Genomic DNA, 21,370 nt, shown 5'->3' on the forward strand with positions numbered 1-21,370 from the left:
CTTGAAAGCCCAGGACAGAAAAAAAGAGAGATTTGAGCCTTTTTTTTTATAGTAACTTTTTTACAATCAATGTAATACCTTTTTGCTGAAGCGTGCAAGTTTGACACCTCTTTCACTAAAGACTGGTCACATGTTAAACCACACTAAATGCTGCCATCTAATGGTACCCGGTCACTGAACAAAAGTTGTCAGCTCAGTTCAGCTCTCAAAGAACAAAATAAAGAGTTTCACCTCACAAGCATCACTCTGCATAAAACAACACAAGCTGGACAGGAGCAGGTCTCAAGCAGAGCCACCAAATATCTCTGCATCCCTCTGCCCAGTGTGGCAGCTCCCAAGTGCAAATTCCTGAGTTATCCTAAGAAGTCTGCAAACCTTCTTCATCAACCTTTTTTTCTGGACTGCAGCTGGTTCTGGAAGTAATCACAGAATCACTAAGGTTGGAAAAGATGTAAGGAGAGTACTTTTGAATTAGATGATCTATGGAGCATAGAGGTGTGAGAAAGAAACCATATTAGGATGTGAAACCAGCTAGAGTATTGTACCATGTAACTTTATGTCACAAGTTAACTGTAAGGTCCGTTGTGCTTTTTAGCAAGTCAACTTGATATCCCCTATTTTCAGAGCTGAGTTCCTCCTTGGCTTTGCTACATACTGCAAGATGGATACAAATACCCTTGAAACACAATGGTAGAGGTCATATACCCGGGTGAGAAAGATAATGGTGAGAGGAAGATTATGTGGGCAGGGGTCATTCGCCCCTTACCCTAGAGCAGGGCATGGGCAGACTGTTGCTATTAGGTCATGAATAGGCAGTGTTTGCCTGCCACTCAAGCATCATCTTATGCTGTGTACTGGCCCTACATGGTGTAATGTAGAGCTGATAAAAACGGGGTGTCAGTGCTGCTGGGGTGAGCGATGCTCATCCTTACATGGAGACAGTGTTGCTCTGTGGGGACGCCCGCTAAGCACGGGCACCGATCAGCTGCTGTACATCCTGGTAGCCCTGGCCTGTCTGTGTCGGCAAGCACAGTTTATTGATAGGAAGCAACCAGGAAAGCAAATGTTTTAATATCCATTTTATGTTCCTTTTAATTCCCCTCTATTTAGTTAATATTGTAATAAAACTTGTTCATAATGTTTTCCCTTTAATACCCCTTGTTTTCCTAATTAATACTGTATTAAAAGTTGTCCGTAGTATTGTTTTAATATCCTTTTTTGGTATTCCTTTAGTTTCCTTTTTATTAGTTCCTACTGTATTAAAAGCTATTCATAGTATTGTTTTAATGCCAACCGATTAAATAGTTATTTTGTTTTCATTTTTACCTTTTGATTCTCTTTGCTAGTTTTTTTTTTTTGTTATTATTCTCACTGCAATAAAAGATATTCTGCAGTGTTTGAATGTCTGTAGTACTTGTCTTTATTGCAGGCATGTATACTAATGGACTGCTACAAAAGACCTCCAAGATCATCAAGTTCAACCTCTAATCAAACACCACCACGCCCACTAAGCCACAGTACTAAGTGCCACATCCACTTGTTTTTGGAACATTTCCAGGGATGGTGATTCCACCAGTTCCCTGGGTAGCTGAAGCTCAATCATAACAAAGTCCCTTCAAACCATACTGTATTGGAACTCTTAAACTCTTAGCTTTCCTGTGTCTTTATTTGTCCTGAAATTATTTTAGATTTAACAATATTTAATAGTATTTAACCCAGGAAATGACAGTAAAAATTGAGTAATTACCTTATTGTTCCTGCTATTCTTGGCCTCAAAATGATAAATCTTTTCTGATTCCCTGCAAAAAGTGAAATATTTTTGTTTTGTTGTGCTAATAGGTAGCTACTTTTGGAAAATTGTATTACCCCTCCAAGAACAGATTATGTCCTGTAATAAATGAAATTGAAGATAGTCCTTACAAAACAGACAAAAACATATTAAGCATCTGAACTCTTTATTGAAGAATCTAAACCAGTCGCATTTTATTGGTGGTCCTGAATCCACCGTGACACTGAATAACATAAACTGCAAAAGAATCACTAAAATATTATTACAAATTGTTCATGTATATTTTTTCAGAATCAATCAAATAAACGCTTCCCTTAGCTTTTATTAAATGTTGTCTCATAAGATATACCATGAACTCCTTTTCAGAATACTAAGTAATGCTTTCTATGACATTTGAGTGATGATTAAATTTTATGTACAATGATTTTCCAGATTTTCCAGAAGCAATACCCCTTGTATAACATCCTTTGGTTTTGGTAGCTATGATTATGACAGTTTTCATACACTGATTGAGACAAAGAACAAATTATATACAACTTTCAAGCACAGGCAACTGAGGATGATCTGTTAAATCCATTTAGGTGCACATATAAAGACACCTCCAAAATTCTTAAGCATAAACAAATCCACCCAAACATGCTAGGAGGAGAATGGTCCCAAAACCATCAAAATTAGAGGCTGATTATACTCGAGTGTCCTGAATGAGCTCTATTACAGAAATGCAGTAATTATTCATTTTGCTACAATAAAGCCTAGTTGGAAATATTGGTTATCTCTAAAGAGATATTCATTATTCTAGAGCCTTGTGTGTTTATAAATCTGTGCTTACAACTGATCTTTTACAGATTACTTCCATAAACACATGAACTAAGACAAAACTGGCAGGTGAAAATATTAACCAACCTACTCCAGTAGCAGAGAAAAAAGTTCTATGGTTTGATTTTCCTCCAATATTTATGACATAGTTGTTCAGATCTTAATCATTTTAAGGAGAATTTGAAAATTTGAACAATCACAATGCTTGAAGGCTGCCATCATTATTCTAAATTTAGAGTATTAGGCTCTGGGGTTCACATATTGTCTCCATCTGAAAACAAGTTACTTTGCTTTAAATGTCAAAAATGCTGCAGCCTGGGGTAACCTTATGTGTCCAGCTTGTTTGTGTCAGCAACAGCATCATAAAGTCAAGGGAGAGATGTGGAAGAAACAGGCCGTGATTTATGTATCTTCCTGCCACTGCTTTCATTAAGCATTGATACAATAAGCCTTTGCTTCTCCCGCGTTTCTTCTCCAAAGACAGCACTGGTCTGACTGTGACGGCTTAAGAAAGATGTATTTTTGAAAGAACGCTGTATCAAATACCTCCTGAAGGCCCTTTGGATAATAACTGCTGATACCTCCTCTTGTTTTCTCTTAAATGTAGAAGAAATTGGCCTGTGAGAACTTTTAGATGGATCGGCAGCCACAAATTTTTCTTCAATGAGTAATTTAAGTGTATCAAAATCTCCACATTCTCCCAAGACTCGTTTACTGAAAGCAAGCAAGATATCCAAGCAGTGGATCTTATCTCCACTCACTAGAGGGAGGTCCATGGATATGAGCTGGATGCTATTGGGCTTTGGAATGCGCAAGGGTTCTGCCAGAGCATCTGCAAAGTCTGAAAGAGCAGAATAGTCAATAAACTGTGTGGCCAGAGGATCAAATTTTCCCCAGGTCTCATAAAACATATCAAAGTCATCCTCACAAAGAGGATCTGTGCTTTCTTCAGTGGCAACATTGAAGTTCTCTAAAATGACAGCTATGTACATATTTACAACAATGAGAAAAGATATAATGACATAGCTTACAAAATAAAAAATTCCAAATGCTCTATTTTTGCAAGTAGTTTTATCTGTATCTGTTAAATTTAAGTTGGGAGCACATGTACCAGATTCACTTAACAAAGGGGCCAGAAGACTATCCCAGCCAGCTGATGTTGTAATTTGGAAGAGACAGAGAATGCTACCAGAAAAGGTTTGAAAGTTGAAAATGTTATCAATCCCACCTTCCCAGGGAAGACAGGCAAAGTTTGCCATGCCCACAACGGCATAAATGAACATAATCAGGAAAAGCAAAAGGCCAATGTTGACCAGTGCAGGAAGAGACATCAGTAATGCAAAGAGAAGGGTTCGAATTCCTCTCGCTCTTCGAACCAATCTCAGGATTCGGCCAATTCGCACCAAACGAATAGTTCTCAAAAGTGTCGGAGAGACGAAGTTTTCAAAGGCTTCAGAAACCCCAATACCTTTGAAATGAGAGAAAAAACAAAGTGTTGTCAAGGTATATTAGTCAAATTTTTGTCTGCTTTTTTATATTCTGTGCTTTAGGTGTCAGAAGTAACACTGACCATATTACACCACTTTCCACACAAACATCATCAATACTGCACCTGCTTACAGAACAGTTCAAGAAAAGAAAGACAAATTGTAATACCTTTCAATATTAGAGAGATATCAAGATTATGCATAGTTTGGAAACTGCATCCTCCCGGATTTCTCTAATTCAGGGCTGTTGAAGTTACACATTCATTGCTCAAGTACTTAAAAATCCTTTTAGCTCCATTCAGCTCCTGTGCTGGAAGCTGTGGGGATTGCCTCCTAGCTGCTGTCTGCTGCTTCTTTACAGGCCTGATCACATGCTAAATGTGAGGCTTTGACTAATGCTTGGTACTTGAAGGAGAGCAGAGGAGACCAAGAGGATTCTAAAGAAAAACTGTCTTTTGGTATTTATCCCCCATTACACCCCGTTCTTTGACCCTACTAACAGAGTAAGGGTACAGCAGCAATGCAAATGATTGCAAACAGAGGAGTTAAGGAGTCATCATTTTCCTGGGTTGCACGGGACAGCAAAGGGTTACTGTGCTTAGGCACAAAACAGAGAACTCAGAGCAGTTTTTCTTTCCTGTCCTTTATTCTGTGATATAACCTGAGCCTGAGTGGGAAGTACAAACCTAATAAACTTCAAAAGAAACTAGAGCTATATATGACTCTTTGTAGAGGAAACGATCAGCATCTAGTCTTATTTGAAAAGCCAAAAAAGCCAAGTCAGTTTTAGTGAGACTTTTCACAGTCACGAACAGTGGTCCAGACTTAGAATGGTGCTGAGCAATTAGGGTTTCCTGAGCTTTCTAAAACAGAAATCAGGATCTGCCTTCTTTAAAGTAGGTCCAGGAAAAATTAGATACATCTTTCTCATTTTTCAAGCAAATGTATTTTTAACATGAATTTACTTTTACTGTGAAAAGAACAGTTACCATGATAACATGTAAACTGAAAGCATAAAGACAGACAACAGGTAAAGTACAGTACTTTAGAGAAGATGTTAATTAATTAAATTTCTGCTCTGTTAATTACTCAAGAAAACATACTTTAAGAAAAGTAAAAATTGAAAACATCATTTACCTTTTAGTACTGTGTAAAAATATAAGGGAAAACAAAATACATCCTTTTAGAAGGAATGACAGCATATAGTTTGAAAAAGTACAGTGGATCTGGACTTTGTTTATCAAATATATCTAAGTGGTTACTTCATACTGAAATTTGGCTCAATGTTGGTAAGACACATTACCTGATTTAGTGATTGGTACTTACTAACTATTGAAAGGACCACAACAATTAAATCAAATAAGTTCCAGCCGCTTTTGAAGTAGTGCTGTCTTAAGGCCAGCAATTTCATGACACATTCTGCTGTAAATACAGCCACAAAAAAATAGTTGATTTTATTAAGAAGTTCCTTGGTGCCTTCCTGGTTATTTTCTGCCATCATAACAAACATATTAAGGCAGATGAAAATCAGAATGATGATGTCAAATGCTTTGTGCATTACGATATCAAACAGCAATCCCAGGAATGCATTCTGTGGAGAGAACAAGAAATGCTTGATGCTACTTCTAGGACTCAGCCTGCATTCAAATATTAATCAGTAATTTGTGCTTAGAAAAAGAATTTAAAGTAATATAAATTTAAGAATTAGCTACTAAAAGCATTTTTAGGGGATTTCTTTAGATCTTCAATGAAAACTCGCAGTACTTGGCTAAGTATATTCAGGCATCAAGCAAGAACATTGGCATATATATACATATATATATATATATATGTATTTATATACATCACGAAAACATTCAGAGTACATTGTACATTGTGTTGCTCTTTTAATAGAAATCCTTACTGAAGCAGATATTTTACTATAATTAACTCTAATTAAAATGTCATAAGCAAGAAAAACTCTGAATAGTTACTATGAAAAGCCAGGCCTGGAAATAAATTTAAGGAACTAAAAGAAATAAAGCATAAGATTATCTAAAAGCAAATAACTGCCATGGGGGTATGTACTATTCTCTATTCATTCTCACCTGCATTAATCCAATCTAGTGGCAGAAGCAACATCGTGCAACTTAAGTAACCAAGGTCATGGTAGGAATATCAAACACTTAATATGAACCTTTATAAACAGGCTGCACATTTGAATAGGTCACAAATAGGATATAAATCTCCCTAATTAATGACCACAAACAAAGGCTCTTTTAGATGGAATTAAGCAAAAGAGTAAAATGTAAATACTGCATTGAATAAAGAAGATGAGGGGTTCTAATGCAAAGTTTATTTCCCTGTGCCTGGGCTACTGAGTTCAAATATGGTCACCATCGTTTTATCTTCTGCCATGTTCTATTTAAGATGGTCTCACCGATGGTCTTGGGATGGGTTTTTGAGGTTTCTTGGATCCAAGTTTTTTTAGGGCATTATAGTACTTTTTCTGTTCCTCAGTCAAAAATAGATCCTTTCCACCTAAGTAAAGGGAAAGAATATTGTTGTTCAGCTGAAGTTTAAGCAGTTCCCTAAATACCAGCAACTTTCTGTAAAAGAGTAAGTTACAGCTGTCCTGAGTGGGACCTAAGAGAGAGCACAGAGACAAAATATGTCTTCACCATTTCTCCTTTTCCCCTTGATCTTTGAATAGATGTACTGGAAAGAGCTGATCTGGGTCTGATCATGGAAGTCTAGTCTAGGCAGTGTTCTCAAGTCAGTTCCCTCAAGTGTGAGAGACTTTCTGAAGTTTTAGAAATCTATTTCATACTTTAAAAATTACATACAATTCATCAAGAAGGGAAATACTTTCTATTTTTGGGGAAGGTAGAAACAGAAGAGTATTGCTGGACTAGTCGGTAAATGGAGTATTGCTGGACTAGGAGGATGATGGGACCCAGTTCTACAGGAGGTTCCCGACAATTAATTTCTTATTCCCATCTACACCCCCTGTATTACTTATCCCCATCTACACCCTCTGTAGTACTTAGCAATCCCTTTGAACCCAGAATTCAGAAGTCACTCATCAGTCATAAAAGGGGCAAGGAAAACCTCCTTTCTTTATTGGACATGGTGGGGGAAACATAATTATCAAAGATGAGGAAAAGGCTGAGGCATTTAACATCTTCTTTACCTCAGTTTTCAACAGTAAGACAGGTTGTCCCGAGGACAGCTGGCTTTTGGAGCTTGTAGACAGAGATAAGAAGCTGAATAGCCCCCTGTAATCCAGGAGGAAACAGTTTGCGACCTGCTGAGCCACTTGGATCCTCACAAGTCTGTGGAGTCACATGGGATCCATTCTAGGGGGATGAGGGAGCTGGCAGAAGAGCTCGCCAAGCTGTTCTCCATCATTTACCAACAGTCCTGGTTCACTGGGGAGGTCCCAGATGATTGGAAGTTGGTGAATATCACACCCATCCACAGAAAGGGCTGGAAGGAGGACCTGGGAAACTCCAGGCCCGTCAGCCTGACCTCAGTGCCTGGCAAGGTTATGGAGCAGATCATCCTAAGTGCAATCACACAGCACCTACAGGATGGACAAGGGATCAGACCCAGCCAGCAAGGGTTTAGGAGGGGCAGGTCCTGTCTGACCAACCTGATTCCTTTTATGATCAGGTGACCCGCCTAGTGGATGAGGGGAAGGCTTTGGATGTGTCTGTCCGGACTTCAGCAAAGTCTTTGACACCATCTCCCATTACATTCTCCTGAAAAAGCTGCAGCCCACGGCTTGGACAGGGGCACTCTGTGCTGGGTCAGGAACTGGCTGGAGGGCCGGGCCCAGAGAGTGCTGGTGAACGGGGCTGCATCCAGTTGGCAGCCGGTCACTAGTGGTGTCCCCAGGGATCAGTGTTGGGCCCAGTTCTGTTTAATATCTTTATGGATGATTTAGATGAGGGGATTGAGTCCACCATCAGTAAATTTGCAGATGACACTAAGCTGAGAGCAAGTGTCAATCAGCTGGAAGGTAGGAGGGCTCTGCAGAGGGACCTGGCTAAGCTGGATCCATGGGCTGATTCCAACGGGATGAGGTTCAACAAGGCCAAGTGCCGGGTCCTGTACTTTGGTCACAACGAACCCCTCCAGTGCTACAGGCTGGGGACAGAGTGGCTGGAGAGCAGTCAGGCAGAAAAGCACCTGGGAGTTTGGATTGATAAGAAGCTGAACAGGAGCCAGAATGTGCCCAGGTGGCCAAGAAGGCCAGTGGTACCCTGGCCTGTATCAGGAACAGTGTGGCCAACAGGTCCAGGGAAGTGATTCTTCCCCTGGACTCAGCACTGGTGAGGCCACACCTCGAGTGCTGTGTCCAGCTCTGGGCCCCTCAGTTCAGGAAGGACATTGAGGGGCTGGAGCAGGTCCAGAGAAGAGCAAAGAGGCTGGGGAAGGGACTTGAGCACAAGTGCTGTGAGGAGAGGCTGAGGGAGCTGGGGCTGTTCAACCTGGAGAAGAGGAGGCTCAGGGGAGACCTCCTCACTCTCTACAACTCCCTGACAGGAGGGGGGAGCCAGGTGGGGGTTGGTCTCTTCTCCCAGGCAACTGTCAGCAAGACAAGAGGGCATGGTCTTAAGCTGTGCCAGGGGAGGTTTAGGTTGGATACTAGGAAGAAATTCTTTACAGAGAGGGTGATCAGCCATTGGAATGGGCTGCCCAGGGAAGTGGTGGATTCCCAGTAGTGGTGGTTTTTAAGATGAGACTGGATGTGGCATCAGTGCCATGGTCTGGTAACCACAGAGGTGTAGGATCAAGGGTTGGACTTGATGATCTCAGAGGTCTTTTCCAACCCATCTGATTCTATGATTCTATGATTCTACTCTATGATACAGGTAAATTGCTAAAAGCAATTGAGGAAAAGAGGACTCCTGTTTCCAAAACGTGGTTTAAAATGTTATTAGTTTAAATTTATCCAGGTAAACAGTTATTTCAAAATGTTAGACATCGACATGTCAAACCAGCATTCATTTAAATTGGGATTAGAGGAGATCCTGAGTTAGCTCAAGTAGTACTTATCTTTTTCCTTTGTTGGTTAAAATTGTTGATAACCACTCCAATAAAAAGGTTCAGCATGAAGAAAGATCCAAAAATAATGAAAACCACAAAGTATATGTACATATAAAAGTTTGCTTCAAACTTTGGCTGTTCATTCATCTGTTAAAAAAAAAGTCAAACCAGAAAAATAATATTGGTAAAAAGGAGATAATCATAGTTTTACCATTTCCAATTTATAATAAAAGATCTTTTCACTGTCGTGATGGATAAATTATTTCCATGCATTTAAATCTTTACCTGGATGTACAAGTAGAACCACTCTCTTGTTCTATCTTGCTACTGATTGTAAAGATAATGACAAACAGAGCTATAGAGACAAATCCAGCTTCAGCAAATTTTTAAGTAATAAAGAACCAGTTCCAATCAGAAGGGATCCTGTGAACGCCCTGATTAAAAACAACAGCTCAGACTAAACTTAATGTCCTGGTAAGAGAGTGAGGAACAGCACATGCAAAGGGGGAAGAAATAGTGAGGATGTCAAATCTAGGGAAGAAAAACTCCTGAAATAACTGCTCTAGCTGCAAGCTCTTTCAATGTTGCTGTACACGTTTAAAAAGGAAGATAATTTGCACAGTCCCTCCAAGAGCTTCTGTATTCTGTTTCCAAAAGAGACTTGCACAAAGCTTGCAACATCTTCCCCTCTGCATTCCTGACATAGCAGGGATTTGTGTGGTGTCACTCTACTTTGACCAGTTCCTTTTGTCTAAGTTCCAGATTTTTGGTACTCCAAGGATTATTGTTTCACTGTGTAGTTTGATGCCTTCAACCACTTGTATTTTTGACTTGATATTGCAAACAAAGCTGAAAAAGTAATGACATGGATGGAAAAGGGAAGAAGAAAAGGGAAAAGAACTAAATTGGCATTTTAGTGACATACCTTACGTGAATCCACTGCTGCATACATAACATCCATCCAACCTTTAAAAGTTGCCTGAAAAAAATGCATTATTAAGTTTATTATAGCTAAGAAAAAAATTAGGTATAGCTAATATAAATGTGTTGATAGTTGTGGAAAATGAGCACTATGCTATAAAAAATATGTATCACTTCTAAAGATCTGCTGGGAAGTATGATTCACTGGAGTTTAGTAAAGAGAAAAAAAATACTTATTGAAAACTAAACAAAAACAAACAAAGAAACAAAAATATTTCCTGAAAACAAAAAAAAATCATGATGCATGTGAAAAGTGTCTTAATATTAATTCTTGTTAAAATAATTTTTTTGTAAAAAAAATGAAATGGTAAAATTTTCAGCTTAACTTGCAAATATAATATAAAAGGATAAAAACAATTTCGAAGAAAACAGCAGGCAATTCCTTCCTGCAATTTTTAGCAACTCTGCAGAATCACAGAATACTTTGGAGGATCCAGGGTATAGAACTTCAGCTAAAAAAGATACAGGCATAACAAACGAATTGAAAAACGCCTTTCTCTCCTTTGTTGTCATGTTAGGGAGCTCAATAAATCAGTATCCCAATCCTTCATGACTTCTACAAGAAAAGAAAATATAAATAAATTGTGCCCTGATTTTCTTTCTCATCCACTCTGAACGAGAGAAAATGAGAATATTTTTAATTCAGTAACCTGCAGACTATTTCAGGTTTAGAGTGTTAATCAAAATTAAAACAAAATTGAAAAGCCATGAAACAGAGTTCTTGATTTTATGAGTTCTTGAGCATATGCTCAAGTGTTACTTAGGAAGAACTGAGCAGGTCACCAATAAGGAAAATATATATGGAAGCTAAAAAATATCCCAAATTTCACTGGGATAAGCAGAAGCATAGTGGTGTCCCATGGTTGGGCTGCTCAACCCATTTCTTGAAGAAAACAAAACTGAGAATGTTTTTATAGAACTCACCACTTGGAGCAGAGCCAAGTATCCCATTCCAACATTATCAAAGTTTACAGGATAATTTGTCCAATTTCCACCATAGGACTCACAATCACTTTTGGTATTAATGAGACTGATATCTCCTTCCTGGAGTATGCACTTTGAAAATCTTTTCCCAAACAATTTTACTCCTACAATGTTAAATAGGAGCCAAACAACAACACAGACGAGCAAAACATTGAAGATTGAGGGGATAGCTCCAAGGAGTGCATTGACAACAACCTGAACAAAAATGAATGAAAAAAATAGTGAATTTTATGTTGTCATTTTCAAAAAAATCTTTAAATGCAGCCATTATAAAAATTCACACCGACCCCCAATATCTTTACCTTTATCCCTTCAAATCTTGACAAAGCTCGTAGAGGCCTCAATGCTCTAAGAGTCCTGAGAGATTTCAGGCCACTTCCAGAGGAACAAGGTGATACATATTTGACGCCTTTGGAGTCAGGATTTAGTCCCCAGGAAACAAATGACAGCTGTGTTCACAGAATTGCAACTGGGATTATTAAATGGTAAACAAAATTTCCCTATTTCCCTTGTTTGTGTTAGCAAACAGTACCTGAATGTTACAAGATCTTTGACCAGTAAGTCACATTTAAACTTATTGTAATATAATTTTATTTCATTCTTTTCTAATATATGAAAAAAATTGGGTTTCCTTCATTCTGGTCTAAAATGTGTTTTTTTCCTGTTTGTTTTTTTTATTTTTTCAAAACCAGTCCATATAATTTTTTTGACTGCTAATATGATAACCAAGTTGATAATTATGGTACTTATATGCACTGCCAGACCAGAAAGGATTTTTCAAATAAAATATTCCCATTTGCTCCATCATTATTCTCAGAAGAGTATACAATAATTCTTTATTATCACTTAAGATAGTGATGTGGAAACAAAAATTATTTTTTAAAAACATATCCAATATTGTAAATTTTTCTAAGAACAAAAATTAAATGAAAGCATTAGAAAAAAATTTCAATAATAGGGGTTTTTTTGACTGTTCATGGTTTGTCTCTTCTCTCGTAGTAGAAATTCTTGTGTCGCTGTCCAGCCATTGGATCTTTTCATTTTCATCTTTTCATTGGATCTTTTCCTCTGATTTGGACAGCACTGCTATTAAGATTAGAAAACTGTAATTGCTGAACTTATGCTACATGTTCTTTATAAATAGTCATAAGAGGTGATATCTAATAAAAGTTTCTTCAGCAACTTCTGATTATTGCTGAAAATTTCTATTTAAATTTGTTCTAAGGTCTCTTTGGATTGCAGGTTTTTCAGCTTTTGGAAACTGTCTTTCACTCTTGTAGTTATTCATAATCAGAATTTGCATGTCCAGATCCATCCAGATAGAAAATGTCAAAAATCAAAATGTATGACAAGCTGAATATGATACTTACACATACAATGACAAAGTCAAGCAAACACCAGGAATTTGTGAAGTAACTGCGCAATCCATAAGCTACCCATTTCAGAAGCATCTCCAGCAAAAAGATGTAGCTAAATGTTATATCAGCATAATTTAGGATCATTTTCACTGTTTGTCTATTCTGCAGGTGAATATCTTCAAATGCCTGGAATTTCAGAATTCAGATTTAAAACAGGTCAGTAGTTGCATGGAAAATTATTCTTAAATTGCACAAGAATGCACAGTTTGTCTTATTACAGTTTTTGTTATTACAACCATTTCATATTAAATTATGGGCAACCACCACTTAGTTTTATACTTAGAAGTAAAAAACTAAAGCCTGACTTGAACACATTAACCACTGTCTTTCAGAGTCTGACCTTCCAAATGAGTCATCTTTAGTCAGCCTGAAGAGTTGTAATACACACATGAAAAAATATGACAAACTCCTTATCTGGAACTGTTCATTCCTGGAGTTACAGGTTTTTTCACCTAAACCTTGACCTTGAGGGTTTAGGAAAATGCTTTATTGATTGCTGCTGTTCACATCAGTGTTTACTTGTGTTTAATGCATTTTCTGCCTTGCTAAGTAATTCTAAGTTTTTGATATTGCCAATCTATTCCCAATTCCTTTTACATCTTGCATTATTTCCTCACCAAGCCTCTGGAAGTGTATTTATTCCTCCTTTCAAGCACTTCTCCCCTACCTTATAGCGCCATCTCCATTAATTTAGGTATTATAGCAACCTGATTTGCTCCCCTGCACGTAAGAGATGCCTAAAAATCCAGTCTAAAAAGCCATGGAAAAGGTGGAGCAGGAGCATAGAGCACTGAAAAAACAAGGAGCAGAGATGCTCCTATGTATAATCCAATAAAACCTATGCACTCCTGTTCTGCAGTGTTAGAAAACAGTGATTCTGCTTCTGGACCTAAAGGGGTCTTCCAGTTGTGCCACAATTAGGAGAAATGCCTCCAGAGCAGAGCTGTCCCTGTGTCCATGGGACTGTTCATTTGAGTGTGGGTAAAGGAGAACTTCTGGCATTCATGTACATAAACCTAACTGCCATTTCTGACCTTTTTTCTTGAGCAAGTCTGATAATGTGTCCTCTGATTCCCTGCTAAACCTTGGCTACCTTGATCTCCATCTACCAGTCAAACCACCTGCTCATTAGCAGTGATGTTTTTTCAAACTTCCAACTCCTTTTTTCCTAACTTTTTAAGTTTCTAGTTACTCTTAATTGCTGCTTAAAAAGTTAGAATCTACTTAAATTCCTAACTACTCTTCCTTTGCTCTGAGCACTGAGCACTCACCATGGACTTTTCTGCGCATTCTTTCTGTCATCACCATCTCATTTAATTTCCTTTCAAGCCATGGACACCATGGTGTCCCTTTGTTCTAACTGGTTCAGACAATTCCCTACCAGCATACAACTTTATAAACAAAGAAAACAAACAAACAATCAAACAAAATGGACAAGTCCCTTCTTGCAAGAGGACAACATATGTGAAAGTTCTCACTGCAAAACATCTTTGATGTTGTTGTTTTGTTATTTTGCACCTGGGTACCAAATAGCTTTGTGTTCAGTTTATTCCTTAATGTGCTGTAGGATCTGACTAACTCAGTTTCCTTCCTTACTTCAGTTTGGTTCCACATAAATAGAGAGGAGCCCTCACAGGAATCCCAGGGATTTCTCTTGGTGATTTTGCCATGGGAATTCTAAAGCAGACAGTTCAAATCTATAGTTCAGTGAACAACCTGAATTTAACGTACACAGAGCAGATTTTATTTGGAAAATTCTGACATTTACCCCATAGATCCCTTTCAGACTATTTGGTTATGTTCCTTTTGCACTAAAAACATTTTATTTAACAAATTATTTTCAGTCGAGAGTGAATAAGCTTTCAAATCATAGAAGTTCCCTTATTCTTGAGTAGAAATGGATCTGATCAGGGCAGCAATGAAATGTTACCTCACCTATCAGTTTACAGCCAATTTCATTTTAGATTCTAATCATAATGTTTGGATGATTTTGAATCTACATTTTTACTGAGCAGTTACCTTACTTTAAACATTTAGAAGTGTTATTATTTTATTTAGAAGTGCTAAGTAATTTCAGACTCTGGTTTAGCCTTGTAATTAACACAGAAATGTATGAAGAACTAAGTTCCATGAAAAGCTACAATTCCATATATTTAAATCCATATATTTAAATATCTCATCCAAGTGGGGAAAAGCCTTTTCAGTTTTAAGGGATGCATTTATTACACTCTTATCTCTCCCTGCTGGAAGGAATGTCAGAATAGAAGAAATCAATCAAATACTATTATTTTCCTTATTGACAACAATCAATGCAAAATTAGAGAAATTAAATGCAATTTACCAGTGCTGCACTGCTCAATACTATCACAAAAATCACAAAATATTCAAACCCGCTATGGTTAACAATTCTGTAGCAGGTTTTCCTGAAGTTCCACCAACTTCTGCCTGGAAACTTAGTGATATCCACTACACAACATGGGAAACATTTACCACAATCTGAAAAGAGAAAGAACAGTATATTGGTTCCATGGAAAATGCTGAGATATGGAATCAAAACAGTATAGGACATCTTAAAGAGAGCTTCTACAGATTAGAGAAAGAATGTGCTGTTTTGCCTATGAGGTGATGCTGTGGTTGAAATGATCTAAAGCTAAAGAAAAGAAAAAACTTGTATGCAAAATTAGTCTCTTTTAATAGAGTAACTCATACATGGGAAAAAGAGAGTTGCTTTTGTGCCCTTCTTCAGAAAGGCTTGTGGGCACAAGAAAAAAGACTTTACTTCTATCTAAAAAAATGTTTATTTTCTGCATTTCTTCTTTTTGTTTTGAAAAGAGAGAGTACCTTACTAGTAGGTTAGTCAATTAATATTTTTACTGATTATTACACTTTATTCCACTGCAGAGACATTACAACTACACTCCCTGTTCACTGCTTTGCACCAGAAACACTCTCCATGAATCTGTAAAGGCAGCAGGACTGAAGCATGAGAGTCAGTGGAGTCTAAGGAGATGGTCAGGTAATCAAAGGCAGATGTCAACACTGGGATGAGCAGGAAAACAGATTCTGCTAATTTGGACATGTTCCAAGTGGATATTTTTTAACACTGTTCATTTGGTATTAGCACAATACAGGAAAGATTCCTACTTTCTGCAAAACAGTCCTTAGGCAGGTGTGATTTTTCAGTCTGGAAAAACCTCTCCAGACCAACAGCTGCATCCACACTGCTGGCTTCAGAAGAGCAGTGAGCGGCACCACATTTCTGCATGGGAGAAGGAGAAAGAGGAGAATTTATTTGCTTTTCATTAACAAGGTTAAAAAACCAAAAATTAATGAAATTTATCATCCCCCTGCCCCCCTCCCCAAAAGAATTCTGCAGTCTATAAATTACCTTACTGTTGCTGAACTATCAAATTAAAACTACACATAATAGGACAGAAAAAGCCAATCCCTACTCTTTGTTTCCATGCTTTTAATTTAATAAGTTCCTTGGTTTCTTCTTGTCATCTAAACAGGACATGCAGGAAGAAGAAGACTTTCTTATGCTACAATTTTGGACAAAAGTCTGACTTCTTCAGGCCAATCCAATTCTCTTTTTACTTTCAGATACAAACCATGTCTCAAAAGGCTTGAAGATGGGAAGGCCTAGCAGGATAGAAATGCATGTATGGTCTTGTAGTGAGTTTCTGCTGCTTGGTTTTGGTAGAGGGGATGGGGGGCTACAGGAGTGACTTCTGTTGGAAGCTGCCAGAAGCTTCCCTTTTCCTGTGGATCCGATGCCAGCTGGCTCCAGGACAGACTTCCTGCCACTGGCCAAGGCCGAGCCAGTCAGGAGTGACAGTAACGCCTCTGGGATAACATATTTAATAACAGAAGATTGTTGTGCAGAAGAAATTCCAGTCAGGGAATAGCAGACTGAGAATATGGGAATAACAATGTAGATCCCAAGGGCAGTGCAGAAGGAGGGGCAGGAGGTGCTCCAGGAGCCGGAGCCAAGGCCCTGCAGCCCGTGGTGCAGACCATGGTGGGGCAACTGTGCCCCTGCAACACATGAGGGACCATCAGGGTGCAGAGACCCCCCTGCAGCCCATGGAGGAGCCCACGCTGGAGCAGGTGGATGCAGGAAGGAGGCTGTGACCCCTTCGGAGGCCCAAGGTGGAGCAGGGTCCTGCCGGAGACCTGTAGCCTGTGGAGAGGGAAGCCCAGGCTGGAGCAGGTTTCTCCTGGGTGGAACCTGTGGTCCCTGTGGGAGACCCCTGTCGGTACAGCTCATTTGTGAAGGACCACAACCCACGGAGGAGTGACCCATGGGACAGCAGTTTGAGAAGAACTGCTGCCCAAGAGATGGACTCACACCGGAGAGGTCCATCAAGGACTGTCTCCTGTGGGAGGGACCCCACAGGAGCAGGGGAAGGACTCCAACTCCTCTCCCTGAGCAGTGGCAGAAACAACAACTGACCACAACCCCCATTCCTGTCCCCCTGTACTGCTGAGGGGGAGGAGGGAGAACGTGGAGGGAAGGAGGAATGGAGGGAAGGTGCTTTTAAGACTGTTTTATTTCTCACTCTTTGGTACTTATCCTGTTAGTAATAAATTTAAGTACTATCCCCACTTTAAGTCTGTTTTGCCTGTGAGGGTAATCAGTAAGTGACCTCTCCCAGTTGTTATCTCATCTCATGAATCCTTAGCTGTTTTTTTTCTTCTCTCTCTTCTGTCCAGTTGAAGAGGGAGAGTGAGAGAGTAGCTTTAGAGGGTGCCTGGTATCTGGCCAGGGTCAACCCACTACAGGTCTACACATCTCAAAGAATTGTAATCACTGGTAGGTAACTCACACACTTATAAAACTAAAGACAATAAGGAAAGCAAGTATAAGGAAAAAAGAATAAAGAAATCTATCAGCCATAATGTGTAAGTGCCCTGAATGGCATGGAAAAGGAAGGCATGAGGATGGGGATAAGAATGGGAAGCCAGAAAAAGGGAGAATTTCCTCTGTCGACAGCCATGATGCTCTACACTAATCTAAGGTCCTAGGGAATCTTCATCATATACAAAAATGCAATTATTTAAATTAATGGGTACTTCAATGTTTTCAATATTGTTTTTAAATATAAATATATTTCAATAATGTATAACAAAGAAAATTTCTGGCAACTGTGCCTAAAACCAGAAAATATTAATGGGGTTTCACTTTTGGGGGTAGTAATCCAGAAAGATGCTGAACTTCCATTTAATTTGCTGGGTCATCAGAGCCATTATTCTCCACCTTTTTTGATATGGAACATTAGAATGAGATGGGTTTCTATGCCAGAAAAACCATGGTTGCTCAGGGAACCATTTCTAGAGAGCACCTTTTTGCATCCAGGAATGACAGCAAACAGAATAATCCAGGGAAACAAGTAGCATGTATCAGATATGCTTAAAGTCATGGTGTTTCCTAGTTAATTTCTGTTTACTTATTTTGTACAAAATTATACATTAAATTACACCATTAACCGTGGCTATTGATGAGAGACAAACCTCCATGCTATTACTGCCTCTAGAGAGATGTGCCACCTCCACAGGCATTATACTTGCTACTCTTCAGAAAATCCCAACCTGACCTGTCATTGCTGAATGAGAGAACAGCTGTGACAGTTTGAATCCCTAGCATATTCCACAAGATGATAAAAGTTAGAATTACCTCTTTTTGCTCTTGCTTTTCATGTGTTATTATGAAAACATTTATAGATTCAGGAGTCCCAGAAATCTGACTGAAGCTGCCTGAACTCTGCCGTTGTTCTCTATGTCGTAATCTGTCTCCCTGTAGGAAATAATGGAAAACAGTTGATTTTCCAGATTTTTCTTTCCTGACAGTCATTCTTAAAAGTCAAAATTCTTTAACAGAATCTAAAACATCCACAAAATTTAGAATCACAGAAGGGTTTGGGTTGGAAGGGACCTTAAAGATCAACTAGTTCCAAACCTCCTGTCATGGGCAGAGAACCTTCCATTAGTGTGTTTGTCTTGTTACAAATAATTAAATGATATCCTTAAAATGCTTGTAATAGAATGGTTTCTTCCTTGATTTCACATACTGTGCTCTTGAAGTTTTGCTGTGGAAATGTATCATTCCCCAAGAAATACATTTAGCCCAGGGATGGATTCCTGCATCCAATTAACCTTTGCAGCTGGACCCCAACAGCCTCATGCTTCCAGATCCCAATCAGTTCTCAGTCCTTTTGCCTCCACAAATTCCAAGAAAGACCAGATTCCACTGCAGCAGTTTTTGTCATCAAATGCTTCTGGATAACATATTTGAAATGGCCACAGATGATTCCAAGGTGATCAGCAATTTTTGCTTCTTTGAAAATTAGTCCAAAGATATTCCATTGGCAATGCTCCCTAATATGACCCAAACCACAGCAAATGGCAACTGAGAAGAGACATGGAAGTATCAGAAGAGGCTGCCTTTCAAAATGTGTAAGGCAAAGGAGACAAAAAGAAGGAATATCTGTCTTCATCAAACTTCATTTATTTGTTGACAGCAATAGATGGAAACAAAACAGCCAAAGCAGAATTATGGCTATTCATGAAGAGAATGGTGAAAAAGTGGATATTCAAAATGTCTTTGGCAAATGAAGACTATTTGGTAGCCCTTGCACTAGAAGAACAAAGAAAGTAAAATGGCAGAAATGACAGAAGGGATAATATTTACTGTTGAGTCTTTGAGATGGCAATTACAGATGTAAGTTACAGTATTTTTTTTTAAATGTGAATAGTTCATACCTGTTTTCTGTGTTCTGTTTCTGTGAATACAATGTGCTCATCATCACTTTTGTCACTGTAACTCTCTGATTTTGCAATGGGAACACAGACACGATTATTATCCTCTTTGTTTTTGCCAGAATTTTCTTCCAAAGTCTTCTTTTTGTCTGTCTTTTTAAGGCTTCCTTTCATTTTTCTGCAACAAGGATTCAGAATTCTGTCTTTCACAGCCTTCAGGCCCCTGTGAATCTGTGCAAGGGCAATCTGAAATTTAGTCCCTTCTCCAGGTTCCTCTTGTCCTCCCGAGGCATCAGTATTGAACGAACTCAGCAGCAGGGCAATGAACAAGTTGAGCACCTTGAAATAATTAAAGTAAGTTGGAGACACCACTGCTAACAGAAAAGTCACTTCAGAAACCCTCAGTCTTGCTTTCATCAACATTGCCATGAAATTATTTACTATTAGATTGCAATATTGCTATAGTATGATCTGGTCCCTTCTGGAAGGAATGGCAGGAGAAAAAGGAAGGAATTGAGGGTTTGGGTGTATCAGATATATTTTCACCTGCTCTGATGTCCATAACCTATGAGGAGATAGATATGTTGAAAAACAGCAAAGATGAGTTTTAATAACAGCACATCCAAAAGGTTCTGGTATAGACCAACAAACTAAGCAGACGAAAAAGATTTTGTCTTCCAGTACATTTACATTCCATCTACTATATGTCATACAAACCAGAAAAATCTGTGTATGGTAAACTCTTGATAATAGAAGGACAAGTTGATAAGCATTAAAAGCACTGAACAGTTGGTTATTGGATCCTATCAATACAAAAGATGAAGACATCATATAACACATTATCAGAAGCACTGATAGATACTACTATGAGTAGAGGGAATAATTTGGCATTGCTTCTACCTCTTGTGTGAGAAAGAGAAAGACAGGGGAAAAGAAAAAAAAAAAAATTGAAGAAAAACATGTCAAGGGACATCCAGAAAAGAGAATAGTGTGAATACTCTTGAAATGATAAAGTTTCCCTCTGCAAAAATCAGTTGCCAGTGTAACTGGATGCATTCAGTAGGGACTGGGAATTAGCTTAAAACTCACCACCAGGTCTCCTATCACCAGGACTAGCAAGAAAATTGGAATACATTTCTGTTTTCCAGCCACTTCCATACATTCCCACATCATTTCAATCCATTCTCCACATAATATTCGGAATACAATCAGGACTGAATGACTGAAATCCTTCATATGCCAGCGTAACTCCCCACTGGTGCTTATATTACAGAAGTTTGTTTCATAATCACTGCCCAGAAGCTGCATTCCTAGTACAGCGAAAATAAATACAGTGATAGCCAAAACCAGAGTGAGGTTACTCAGAGCACCACATGAGTTTAGAATTATTTTCATAAGAGTATTTAAGGCTGGCCAATACTTTGCCAATTTGAAGATCCTGATCTGTAAATAAAACACAAGAGAAAAATAAAGATCAAACACAGCCCAGACAGCACAGCCCACATAAAAACCAGACCCTGCATTTATCATGCTGCCTCTACTGCAGTAACATCATCATTTTTCCCCCAAAGAAAGGCTTTTAATTGTTTTGATGCAAAAGTGCTGTGCTTAAGCTCTAAGAGTTAATGTTATTGAGAGCAGAGAAGTATCAAAGGAAGGTTTCAAATTGTTTGTGCTAAGTTAGATATGAGAGTGTGCCAGTGTAATAATGCTAATAGCAATAAAAAGTACAGGAATACAATTAAGTAGGTCACGGGTACTTGGAAAAGGTTATGAAATTACTGAGTTTTGGTCAAATGCAATAAGACAAATATTTTTTAATACCTCTCATCAAACAGACTTAAAATAGGATCTGAAAAGCCAAGTAAAAAAGAGGTATTTAGTCAAATTAGCATTCAGGGCTGTGAAAATCTCTCAGTCATGATAAACAAGGGGAAACACAATTCAACTGCATTTCTAGTCTTGAGGACTGAAATGCTCAGAAGCATTTGGAAGTAATTAGTAAATTTAACATTAAAAATATGCAGTAAGGTCATAAATACAAAAGCAATGTTATACACAGACACCTCAGAACGATTCCTCTTTCTCCCTAAAATGGAGGA

The 21,370-nt window shown here is 38.5% G+C and overlaps 1 protein-coding gene across 1 annotated transcript in view; it reads right to left on the reverse strand.

Annotated features, from left to right (window-relative positions):
• Positions 1 to 1,952: 1,952 nt before the first annotated feature.
• Positions 1,953 to 21,370, reverse strand: part of LOC116788277 (sodium channel protein type 5 subunit alpha-like) — a 37,632-nt gene continuing 18,214 nt past the window's right edge. The window contains 13 exon segments of the mRNA XM_032691011.1: positions 1,953 to 4,073; positions 5,419 to 5,683; positions 6,512 to 6,616; positions 9,136 to 9,273; positions 10,052 to 10,105; positions 11,032 to 11,286; positions 11,394 to 11,469; positions 12,415 to 12,635; positions 14,851 to 15,005; positions 15,654 to 15,768; positions 18,187 to 18,306; positions 19,272 to 19,607; positions 20,358 to 20,711. Coding sequence (XP_032546902.1) covers positions 2,932 to 4,073; positions 5,419 to 5,683; positions 6,512 to 6,616; positions 9,136 to 9,273; positions 10,052 to 10,105; positions 11,032 to 11,286; positions 11,394 to 11,469; positions 12,415 to 12,635; positions 14,851 to 15,005; positions 15,654 to 15,768; positions 18,187 to 18,306; positions 19,272 to 19,607; positions 20,358 to 20,711 — 3,336 coding nt within the window. The 3' untranslated portion in view covers positions 1,953 to 2,931.

Source organism: Chiroxiphia lanceolata, chromosome 1, assembly GCF_009829145.1.
Source record: "Chiroxiphia lanceolata isolate bChiLan1 chromosome 1, bChiLan1.pri, whole genome shotgun sequence".
NCBI classification, from domain to species: domain Eukaryota; kingdom Metazoa; phylum Chordata; class Aves; order Passeriformes; family Pipridae; genus Chiroxiphia; species Chiroxiphia lanceolata.